The sequence below is a fragment of the Epinephelus moara genome, chromosome 21, assembly GCF_006386435.1.
Source record: "Epinephelus moara isolate mb chromosome 21, YSFRI_EMoa_1.0, whole genome shotgun sequence".
Classification (NCBI taxonomy): domain Eukaryota; kingdom Metazoa; phylum Chordata; class Actinopteri; order Perciformes; family Serranidae; genus Epinephelus; species Epinephelus moara.
In genome coordinates, this window is record NC_065526.1 from 16,969,968 (window position 1) to 16,982,640 (window position 12,673).

The following is a 12,673-nucleotide window of genomic DNA, read 5'->3' on the forward strand; positions in this document are numbered from 1 at the left end:
TTTTTTCTGCCTTTTCCCTTTTTGTGTGATTTTTTTGTCTTTTTTTCCCTTCATTAGGCCTATATTATTTTTTCTTTTCTGTATGATGATTTTTTCTTCCTTTTTTGTATGTTTTTTCTGTCTTTTTTATTTTTTATATATATTTTTTTCTTTTGTATGATGATTTTTTTCTCTTTTTTCTTTTTGTATGATATTTTTCTTTTTTAAATGATTTTTTCTGCCTTTTCTCTTTTTGTATGATTTTTTCTGTCTTTTTTCTGTTTATAAAACAAATGCTGACTAGCAGTGCTGCTGGCTGGCCAAAACAAACTGAACTTTAAGGCAGTGTCATTGTGTTACAACACTGCATTACCCAGTCGTTTTTGCTCTGTCACAAAATGCCTTGTTTAAATATAATTTGTAAATATATTTTTATCCTTATCACATAAAGTATATTCCACGTGATAGTTTTATTTTTGAGAAGTTGCTGATATTTAGTTCCATTGTCATGGGTTTAAATTTATCAATTTAAACACAGACATAAACAAGTTGTTTTTCGCCTCTGTGCATAAATTATATATCATATTGAAAATCACTTAGCTCACTGTAATCCCTTCTAATCTACACAGGGGCGCGCCCGCAGGCACCGGAGCGGCTGATGGGATAAAAAAAAACAAAAACGGAAACGCTGGTGCACTCTCTGCCGCGCGCTCCCGACACCACTTCGGTCTTGCACTTTACACCGTCCCGTCGAGTGATCCGGAGCATCCCGCAAGATGACCATCAACACCCTGGCTAAAGGAGGCTGGAACCGGGAGCAGATGACATGCTTTCGGAAGGTGAGACTGAAACACACTCTGCTGTAGTTTGATTTTATAATGTGACATATTATAGTGTGGATTTATTAAAATCGTGTGTGTGTGTGTGTGTGTGTGTGTGTGTGTGTGTGTGTGTGTGTGTGTGTGTTGGCTGTGTGTGACTGTGTGTGTTGCCCTGGCAGATGGAGAAAGTGATAGTGGCCATGCAGGACCCTGACATGGGCATGAAGATGAGGAACCAGAGGCTCCTCATCACTGTCATCCCACACGCCATGACAGGTGTGTGTGTAGCCTATATATATATATGTGTGTGTGTGTGTGTGTGTGTGTGTCCCTTTATGTCAGTGTGCATTAGCATCTGTGTGTGGACATGCACGGTGCAGCTTGTGTTTGTCCCAGCGGTCATGCATAATGCAACAGTGAATTTGGGAAAATGCTGTGTGCTTTTTGCAGAGTACATGGAGGAAGTTTGTCCTCTTTTTCTTGTCTCCTTTATTTCTGTCTCTCTCTTTTTTTCCTCCTCCAGGCCGTGACATAATTGACTGGCTGATCCAGAAATATACCATCTGTGAGGAGGGTAGGTAGCTGTGTTAATACATACATTTAGTGTTAATGGTTTGCTGTGATTCTGTGTTTCCACTTTCCCCGCTTGTTGTGTGTCGTTGCTAGCGTGTTGCCAGGATATGGTGTTTTCTCTCAAGCTGACGTGGTAGTGATGTGCAATGTGGGGGGGATGCTGTTTCCAGTAAACAGGAATGGGGTGAGCCCCAGAGGATCCGAGTTTGATTAACTCACCTGATGATCTGGGTTTGATTAGTGTCCCTGTGGAGGCCTTCACCTCAGGAGCCTTCACCCGGCCTGAAGTAAATTAGAGGTTGGGGAAAATAAAGAGTAGCCCGCTGGTCCCTTTTGCCTCAGAGCAGACTAGAGGAGGAAAGAGATGAGCCAGTCAGCGAGGGAGGGAGACAGAGTGCTAAGAGCTGATTAAAATGCATCACACAGCTTTTTTTGGTCGCTGTCAGTCATAAAAGTAGGGCTCTTTAACAAATGAGGAGAGACTGAAGATTGATGACGCAGTTCATCACTGGGACAAAGGCTTGATTTGAGACAGACTGCTGACAGGGTGCAGGAGGTCAATAAAAAAAGACAAGTGTGATGAATTAAATCCACAGCATTGTTTAATAATTAACTTCCTTCTGGCAAATTGATTAATTACTGATTTATTTCACATTCAGTTTGTTCACTTTGAGAGCTTTATCACTACTGAAACAGCCTTTTCAAGTCCCATCAAATAATATATGAGTTTTCTATATCCTCCTGGGACCCGAACTTTTGTTTGGTATGAATTTTAATTTCCTCTAGATATTTGGGATCAGTAGGACCTGATGAATATAAAAAAACATAACATTATCAACAATTATTAAGTCACAATGGCCTCACACATGAGATAATAAAGCCCACTGTCAAACCAGTACTCTTTTCTTTTTGACTTTTTTCTCTTTTATTTCTTTTTTCCTGTGATTTTTTTCCTTTTTGTATCCTTTTTTAATATCTTATTTGTATGATGTTTTTGTCTTTTTTCTACAATTTTAACATCTTTTTTCTATGATTTTTTTTCTCTTTTATATCTTTATTTGTACCATATTTTCAATTTTTACTTTGTGTATGGATTTTTAACATCTTTTTTTCTATAAAATGTTGTCTTTTTCTTTTTTGTATTATTTTTTAATATCTTTTTTATGTTTTTTTTCTCTTATTTATTTTTGTATGACTTTTTCTGTCTTTTTAAAATCTTTTTGTATGATTTTTTTTTAAATTTATTTTTTGTATGATTTTTTTTTCTCAGAATGTGCAACTATAAAACTAAATAAGTACTTCCTAATCAACAGTGTCTTAGCTTGTTACTGATGCTACTATAAAAAACTATATATTTTGGGCGGGGCAACACAATGGTTTGAGTTGAAGGTGTGAGAAAGAATAGTGTCAGTAACATTGTTAACACTGTGCTACATTACAGAGAAATACAAAACCGTACTAATGAACCTTCATTAATATAGGCCTATATTTTATCTACAAGTGCACGTCACACACTGAGCGAGCCGCCTGTTAATGACGCTGTCGGCAAAGCAGTAATGATTGTGCTAAGTGGCTAATGGGCATGTAGCTACTTCCATGTTTCAGATGATACGTCATGTTTGTAGTCAACCAATGAAGATGAGTTTACATATCACCTTGGGTTCGTCCTTCACCTTCTCAAAATGATCCCACACTTTGGATTTCCTGCCCGACATGTTATTAACTAGCCTGTGGAATAACCACAGGTACCAGGTATCTGTTTTTGGATTCTTCGTTCATCTGCAGCATGCATGAAAAACAAAGTTTTCTTTACAATTTCAACATAACACGGGGTGAGTAATTGATATACAAATGGTCATTTGGGGGGTGAAGTATCCTCTAAAGGTGTGCAAGCCTTAATATAAAGCAGGTAAACTACTTTACAGCCCCAACAGTCACCTAAATAAACTGTGACACTCCAGTGATTATTTTTTCTGTGGTGTTTCACAGAGGCACTGCACCTCAGCGCCATGCTGGTGAAATATGGGTACATTTACCCTCTCAAGGAGCCGAGATCTCTTGTGTTGAAGCCTGATGAGTCACCCTACCGCTTCCAGGTAAGTTCGTCATCCTCCATGCAGTAGGTTCATTTTGAGTGCCTGTAAAAACCCACGCCTCGCCCCTCCTTGTTTTAATGCTGTACCACTTTTGGCTAAACCGTCTCATTCTACCCGTCACTGGTTATCTCCCTTTCCCCCTCTCTTTCTCCATTAGCCCACTTTCTAATCCCCCATCCATCTGCCACTCTCCACTGCCACTTTTTCATCGCACGCTTCAGTTTCAGCCTTGGTCAGAAATGTAAAAAATGTCACTTGTTTTTCTCAGACTCCATACTTCTGGACTAGTACTCGGTGGCCTGCCTCGGAGCTGGACTATGGTGAGATAATGCCAAAAACAATCTCAGTGATGCCCATTTATATATTATATATTTCATTGTGAGGCAAAACAGACATTTTCCACACATCATCACACTACAAAATGTGACAAACTACCAATAATTCAAAGAAAGAAAGTCTCCACTTAGAATGTAACTTCTTAGATTTCTGCTAATCATTTGCAGGAGCCTTGGGCAAAATATACATATGTGCAGCAGATCAGGGCTCAAATCTGTTAACCTCTGTTTTCATTTCTCTCTGGACTGTTTTTGTATCCTTCCTTTATGCCATCAGCAATCTATTTGGCTAAAAAGAACATAAGAAAACAAGGAGAACTGATGGAATATGAAAAGGTGAGGAAAGTGTGTGTCTGTGTGTGTCAGTAAGTGAGAGAACCTGTGCGTCTTTTATGAATTATTCAGTAGTCTGGGGTACCAGGCCTACGTCGTTATTACTTTTCTAAATTCTAGTCCTCTTTCTTTCTTTCCTCATCCCTCATCTTTTTTTCCTCCTCTGTTTTAGGAGAGGTACAGTGTGTTACATAAGAGAATCAACCACACCTGGGACTTTGTGGTGATGCAAGCCAGAGAGCAACTCAGGTACACACACAAAAACACATGCTCTCACACACACACACACACACACACACACACACACACAAACACAAACACAAACACAAACACAGATATTAACTTACAGTGTGATTTATGTTTAGAGCATCCAAACAGAGACGGAAGGCTGACCGCATTGTTCTAGAATGTCAGGAGCAGGCCTACTGGCTCATCAACAGACCCCCGGTATGTTCACTCCAATTCTACTCCACTGTGTTTATGTCAGATTATGTACTTTATTATAGTATACTGTACTACGGGAAAAGGAAGAGATTATACTATACCATACCATACCATGCCATGCCATGCCATGCCATGCCATGCTATGCTATGCTATGCTATGCTATGCTATGCTATACTATGCTATACTATACTAAGAAGATGAAGAGGGTATACCATACTATACTACATTATACACCACTGTTCTAAGAAGAAGAAAGTAGCCTATGCCATATCATACTACACTACACTATACTATACAAAGAAGAAAAAAAAAGGCATACTATACTATACCGTACCATGCCATACCATGCTATGCTATGCTACACTGAGAAGAAGAAAAAGGCAAACTATACTATGCTATACCATACCATGCCATGCCATGCCATGCCATGCTATGCTATACTAAGAAGATGAAGGGGGTATACCATACTGTACTATATTATATTATACACTACTGTACTAAGGAGAAGAAAAAGGTATACTATACTATACTTTGCTATACTAGACTATGCTATGCTATGCTGTACTGAAGAAGGTGAAGAGGGTATACTGTACTATTTTATACACCACTGTTCAAAGAAGAAGAAGAAGAAAGTATGCCATATTGTACTACACTACACTATACTATACAAAGAAGAAAAAGGTTACTATACTATACTATACTATAGTATAGTATACTGCAATACTTACTATACTTACTATGCTGTAATAATAATCATGAGAACGTATGTCATATCACACTACACTACACTATAATATAATAATAAGAAGAAGAAGAAGAAGAAGAAGAAGAAGAAGAAGAAGAAGAAGAAGAAGAAGACTATACCATACTATACTATACTATACTATACTACACTTTACTACACTATACTATACTATACTACACTATACTATAGTATACTGCAATACTTACTATACTTACTATGCTGTAATAATAATCATGAGAACGTATGCCATATCACACTATACTACACTATACTATAATATAATAAGAATAATAATAAGAATAATAAGAAAAATACTATACTATACTGCAATACTTACTATACTTACTATGCTGTAATAATAATCATGAGAATGTATGCCATATCACACTATACTACACTATACTATAATATAATAAGAAAAATACTATACTACACTATACTATAGTATACTGCAATACTTACTGTACTTACTATGCTGTAATAATAATCATGAGAATGTATGCCATATCACACTATACTACACTATACTATAATATAATAATAAAATAAAGTAGTAGTAAAAAATACTATACTGTACTTTATTACTCTATACTATACTGCATGATACTATATTAAGCTATACTACACTATACAATACTGTACTACACTAAATCTCAATATACTTTACTATATTATAGAAGAAGAAAAAGGTATACCATACTGTGCTATGCTATACTATAATATCTAACCATATCTAACTACTAAAATATACTATAATGTTCTCAAGAATATATACTACATTACACTGTTCTCTACTGACTAGAATATATACTATAGTACATTACACTATCTTATACTACTCTGTACAATTTGATACTGTACCATACTATACTGTTCTACACCACAGTGTTCTAAACTGTGTTGGGCTGGAATATACTACGCTATTCTAGTCTACACTATACTATACAATACTTTATTAGTCTATACTGTACTACACTAAACCTCAATGTACTACACTACACAATACTCTTTTATACTGTTCTACAATATAAGGTTCTTTTCTGTGTTGGATGAGAATATTATACTATCTCATGCTACTCTGTATGGTACAGTACTGTTTTATACTCTGCTGTTGTACAATATAGTGTTCTCTACTATACCATGCTATATTATTTATATGGCTCTACACTATACTGTACTACAGTTTTATTCTACTATACTATAGCGTTCTCTAGTGTGTTGGATTATAATAAAATACTATACTTTACTAAACAACGATAGAAACATGTATGTATTACAGTATCTACAACAGTCAGAGGTCCCACTAATGTTCACTCACAGTCCCTTCTGCCTCCTACATGAAATATTCAACCCATCTGGTAAAAGCCTGAGCTGACAACAGGAAAACATTGAGACAGAGAGACAGCGAGGAAGCGAAACAGTTATCATCATATTCCACTTTCTTTATGTTGCCTTAACATCACAGCAGCCCATTTGATTCTCAGACAGACAGAGGTAGAGAGCAATAGGGACTAAGTAGGGGGAAACAGGAAGAGACAGAGGAAAGGGATCAAGGGAAGAGTGGAGGTACTGTGGGAGAGAGGAGAGGGTGAAGCAGAGGACAAGGGTTTGGAGGAAGGACGCAATCTTGTCTTGCCCTTATGAATTAGGGACGAGGACGTGGAGAAAAAGAAAGAGAAACTTGAGTAATAAAAATCAGAGCCAGTGGAGTGGAAAGCTCAGGGAAGGATAAGTGCTCACACACACACAAAACACTTAGTTATTATTGTGTGCGTGTGTGTGTATTTTCAGCCTGGGGCACATAATGTGTTGGACATGGGTCTGGACAGACCAAATAACTTCAGTGCACGAGTAACACTGGTCAGTGAAATCACTCCTCACCTTCTGTTTTACTGTTTATTTGCCTCTAAAAAAAATATAATGTCATAACACGTCTGCTATCTGTCTCTTCTCTCTTTTGTTTTATCGTTTTTTCTCTTTCTTGCTGCTTGGATTGTTTCAAAGTAAGTGTCCAAGTGAGCTGTGCTATACTATGGGCAATTACAGTTCATAACAATATTTTTACATTTATCAATTCTAACTAACTATCTAACTGCACTCCCTGAGGAAATATCATATTTCTGGAAAAATGAAAGAGTGATTCCAGAGAGAAGCAGACAGAGGGGTCTACAGTCTGTGTTTGAAGGATATATCCAGGATGTCAAACTGACTCAGCAAAAACAACAGGTTCAAAAGACAAAGATAGTTAGAAGCTAAAGCCGAACTATAGGCTACAGATCACAATACATGTTATTGCAATACCCATAATATCACAAAAAAAAAATTAAATTTGCAATAGTAGTGGAAGATACGACTAATTAGAACAATTTCTAATAAGCAACAGCCCAGAAAAATATCCATCTTTGACAATAATTAAATATATAACACATATAAACACCAGAAAGCTGCCTTTTACTACTGATATGACTGTATACATGTATAATGCGGTTATAATGTGACCCTGAGTGATGTCACTGTGTTTCTCTCAACAGCACTAGAACAGTGAGTACTACAAAAGTGAGGTAAACATCATGTATAATTTAAATACTGTAATACTCATGTAATTGCTCTATTTGTTTGTGTTTACATCGTGCTTTTTGCCTTTGTTCACAGATTGATACCTGTCGAAGGGCCCTTGGAAGAAACCGTGTAAAGTCATCCATCTGCCTAGAGGGGTATGTGTCAGTTTGATGATGCTGCAGACACACACACATGCACATGTAAACATACACACAAGGGCTAACAGACATGCAGTGCCTGGACCGAAATCTGCGTCCCAAGCACGCACACGCACACATGCACATAAGGCTTAGTGCTCCCACTGTAAGAGCCACTAATGGACGCTTCCTGAGGCAAGTTGGAATTAGTGGCCATTAACTCTTATGATCTGCAGCACTAATACAATAATGCTGTGTGTGTGTTTGTGTGTGCATTCAACTGCCTTTGTGTGTGTATGTGCAGTTTTCTGAAATACAGCGAGCAGTACCAGAACCACGACCCCATTATGCAAGGCTGCCTTCCCAGTAACCCCTGGATCTCTGATGACACGGCACACTGGACAATGAATTCTGAAATGTGAGGAAATACACACAGATACACACACTGTAACAAACACACAGTGCAGTCCACTCTAGTTCACAGGAAGTCATTTAGTTCAGCTGGTTTCAGATTTTCTTGTAGCATCTCTTAACATGTCTGTTAATTGTTTGTGTGTGCAGGGTGCCTACACCGACACGTCTTCGAGTGGAACGTTGGAGCTTCAGCTTCATGGAGCTTCTCAATGACGCCATGGGGAGGCAGGAGTTCATGACCTACCTGGAGAAAGAGTTTAGTGGTAAAGAAGAGTGACTGCAATGTTGGAATATATACAAAATACAAATGCTAAAGGACAGTTCATCCTAAATCAATCATGTTTCCTCTTACCTTTGCTGTGAGTTGCAGAGTGTTAAAGATATCAGCTGTAGAGATGTCTGACTTCTCTCCAATATAATGGAACTAGATGGCACTCAGCTTGTGGTGCTCAAAGCGCCAAAAAATACATTTGAAAACTCAACAGCAATGTCTCTTTCCAGAAATCATGACCTGGTTACTCAAGATAATCCACAGACCTTGTTGTGAGCAGTTTCATGTAGGAACTATTTTCTTTCTACCAAACTACACCCACCAACCGTATCACCGCACAGAAGGAAGTGTGCATCTACTGCTACCTCACATAGCACCACTGAGCTAGCTACAAATCATTAGCTCTGTTATGTTGTGTTCATACCGGGCACGAATAAAACATGTGAAGTCAATGTAAAGACACAATTAGATGCGAATTCCCAGCTGGCGGCACAATGGATGCGACACAAATGACACAAAATACGTGAATTAAGCGTAACGAATGAAGTTAAGTTTGTGATTTCACGTCATACATACAGAAAAACTTCAGCGACTAATTTGATAGCCAATCCGCATTGAGATCCTCCAGGAACGTACGACACCAAGGACGTACAGGCAGAAGTTCATTTATCGATTCGAGATTGAGTAACCAGGTCATGATTTCTGGAAAGAGACATTGATGTTGAGTTTTTCAAATGTATTTGTCACTTTGAGTACCACGAGTTGAGTGACATGTAGTTCCATTATACTGGAGAGAAGGCAGACATCTCTACAGCTGATATCTCCAACACTCTGCCTGATATCTCCAACACTCTGCAGCTCACACCAAAACAATCTAGACTGATAAACAGCTCTACAGGTAAGAGGATAAATCTGTGTTTTTGATTTTGGGGTGAACTGTCCCTTATAAACATTTGATGATAAGGGTTTGCTAATCGGTCCCAACTCGGTCAAAGGAAGTGAGATGATTAAATCATAATCACATGGTATAAATTGGTAATTAGATGCTGCAAACAGAATTATATAAGTGTATTAAGATAATAAAGAGAGAAACATGAATGTAATTATCATTGGACAATCATCTTAAATTGATTCTTGCTTTTATTAGCATTCAGAATTCCATTACCTGCTCTAATGACACTCTCTAATCCCAGCGGTGAGAGATGGAGGGACTGAGGTAGTGGAACAAAGATTAATTTAATGTTATGGTTGGTTGAGAGGATGGAAAGAGGAGATAAGGAAGGAGAACAGAGACATAAAGCAGGAAAGAGATTTGTTCATCCATGTGGACATATGAAGTATTGCCAGGGGCCAAGGTTTTCCACAGAGGCCAGCCATGCTATAAAAAGTCTGCAATTGTTTGTGGTGTAATTTGCCTCCATTCATACCCAACACCTCATTGTCTGTCTCTCTCTGCTAGCGGAGAACCTGTGTTTCTGGCAGGCCTGTGAGGAGGTTAGACACGGAGAAAGTTCCAGAATCATTGAGAAAGTTGAGGAGATCTACAAGTAAGTGTACGACACGCACACAGACACTCTTATATTTTCTGTCAGGTGACTGACACTCTTTTGTGTGTGTGGTTCAGAAACTTCCTGGCTCCTGGAGCTGCCCGCTGGGTCAACATCGACAGTAAGACGATGGATAAAACTCTGGAGGGGATCAGACACCCACATCGTTTTGTCATGGACGACGCACAAATGCACATCTACTTTCTCATGAAGAAGGTTTGACCTCTGACACACTGATATTTAAAAGTTTGGGTGTGGAAAGACAAGACAATCCTTATAACAATTCTGCAGGTTGCAAAAAGCGCTGCCTTTTTAAAAAACTGAATCCCACCAGTAAAAAAAAAAACACTTGCTGCCCATTTTTATTGTTGAGGGCACTTGCTGTAGCAAGTAGTCAGCAGATAGTTTGTTGGTCACAGGGAAACAGAGATCTGTGTGGGTACATGAGACCCTAAGAAAGAGGGTGGATCATGGGGAGTACCACCAGTTGGTCCAGGAGCTTCTCCTCGATGATGGCTGTTTCCAGGCATAGTCTAGGATGACTCGGGGGCAGTTTGACAACCTGCTGTCTATCATTGGGCCATATAGCTCTAGGTATCCAGCAACCGCTACAACAAGTTTCTCCTCCATTATCGACCACCACAGAAGGCCTGCCTCTCAAATCCTTGAAAAAAGATGACACAAAAAGATGGGACGTGGGGCATTTTCCGCTCTGAGTTGAAGTTTTTTCAGCTTGAGGAGTTCAGAGTGCTACGGCAAAAATGCCAGGCACCTGGAGTGAAGAAACGCAAAGCATGCCGCAACGCAAAAACAGCGAGCAAAAAGCTTCATTCTCATTAAAAATAATTACAAAAAGGCGCCTGCGACATTCTCCTCTGACCTCTGGCATCAACCATGCCACGTTCAAAGTCACTCAAATCACATTTCTTCCACATTCTGATGCTCGGTTTGGACTTCAACAGGTTGTCTTCACCATGTCTACATTCATAAATGCATTGAGTTGCTGCCACATGATTGGCTGATTAGCTATTTGCATTAACAAGCAGCTGAACAGGTGTACCTAATAAAGTGGCTGGTGAGCATAGATTCTAATTCTGTGGCAAACACTGGTAATGGTGTATTTGTGTGTGTGTGTTTGCATATACAGGACTCCTATCCAAGATACCTCAAGTCTGATCTGTACAAGAACATGCTGGCCAAAGCTGTCGTCCCCCAGGAGACAAAGAAGAGGTACCATTTCACTTTAATCACCACTTTTACTTTCCTTTAACTTCAGTACATCATCCTCTAACACTCTTCCTTTCCTTCTCTCCTTCCTCTCAGTGTGTTCCCCTTCATGAGACGCCAGCGGCACTCTAGCCCCTCCCCCGCTCAGGCTGTCACCCATGCGACAGAGGAAGACGGGCACGCCAAGGGGGCCGGGCAAGCAGGTACCAACTCTGCAGCCGGCTCCCATGTCTGATGGGTGTCAGACTCGATCTCAGTCTCTATTGTCTCTGTTGGTCACCATAGCAACCACCCAATGTGCTCTCCTATGCTTTTTCTTTCGAGTCAGTCCACAGCTAGGATTTCAACGTTAGGAATTCCTCTCAGAGCACAGGCGTTACTGCAGACCTCAGCAGCAGCACATCTTATTCCCAAAGCACAGAACGAAGGAGAGCTTTTAGTGTTTCTGTTAGAGCCTTTACTGCTGCACAGACATCCTGCGTCTACATCCCATCTCAGTCCAGAAACTCTGTCCTGTTGTACATGATATTAACTCCTAACACCAGATCTTCCTTAGCATTTAAATAGAATCTACACTGAGACAAAATGATTGTTTATAGAGCAATAGGATGTGAAATATATATTTAGCCTAGTCAAAATTTTAGCTCAGCATGTCCGTGATTATCGTACAGTTTGCTTGTTTTGTTCATTCCATGCCGGAGCTTCACATCGTGTGATGGTTGTTGCTGTTAATTTTTGCTCGAGCATGTTTTCATCCTAATAAAATGTCACAACAGCATTCAGTGTTGTGTTGTGCTCTCAGCTCTGCATGCTGTGGTAAACTGTGAGTGGATCTGTGATCAGGCTTTGATTATTTTACTCCTTTTATTTTGACTTCCTATCATTTCTATCACGTTCTTTTTCTTTGTGGCCTTTGGGTTTATTCTAAACACTCATATGGTTTGTTTTAGCATTTATTAAACTCCAGATGTGAAGGTTTTGGAATTGTAGAGCTCCAGTAACTCAGCTCCTTTGACAGCTACTCCCAGGAGCTTAAAAACCAGACGCTAGACATGCACAAGACATCGGCTGAGGTTTGTTTCCCACAGTGACATCTGTCTGCACATGCTCTTCTCTTTCACTTTCTCTACTGCGTCTGAACATAGTAACTTCTTTTAACACCTTTCACCATCTTAATAACCTCTCAGGTTT

General features: G+C 39.2%; 1 protein-coding gene across 1 annotated transcript; it reads left to right on the forward strand.

Annotated features, from left to right (window-relative positions):
• Positions 1-401: 401 nt before the first annotated feature.
• rgs11 (regulator of G protein signaling 11) lies at positions 402-12,283 on the forward strand. Its single transcript, XM_050033399.1, has 17 exons — positions 402-818; positions 980-1,076; positions 1,324-1,374; positions 3,363-3,469; positions 3,738-3,789; positions 4,082-4,140; positions 4,310-4,386; positions 4,503-4,584; positions 7,119-7,187; positions 7,865-7,888; positions 7,980-8,041; positions 8,328-8,441; positions 8,585-8,700; positions 10,168-10,255; positions 10,333-10,471; positions 11,403-11,485; positions 11,579-12,283. Exons 1-17 carry the CDS (start codon positions 756-758, stop codon positions 11,715-11,717), a joined length of 1,422 nt encoding a protein of 473 aa, XP_049889356.1. The 5' UTR covers positions 402-755; the 3' UTR covers positions 11,718-12,283.
• Positions 12,284-12,673: the final 390 nt, after the last annotated feature.

Excerpts from the sequence above, each read along its gene's own strand:
- rgs11 (XM_050033399.1), top strand. The coding sequence starts at position 756 with ATGACCATCAACACCCTGGCTAAAGGAGGCTGGAACCGGGAGCAGATG. Across the intron at positions 3,790-4,081 it reads TGCCTCGGAGCTGGACTATG|CAATCTATTTGGCTAAAAAG; the intron begins GTGAGATAATGC and ends TTATGCCATCAG. Across the intron at positions 4,585-7,118 it reads GGCTCATCAACAGACCCCCG|CCTGGGGCACATAATGTGTT; the intron begins GTATGTTCACTC and ends GTGTATTTTCAG.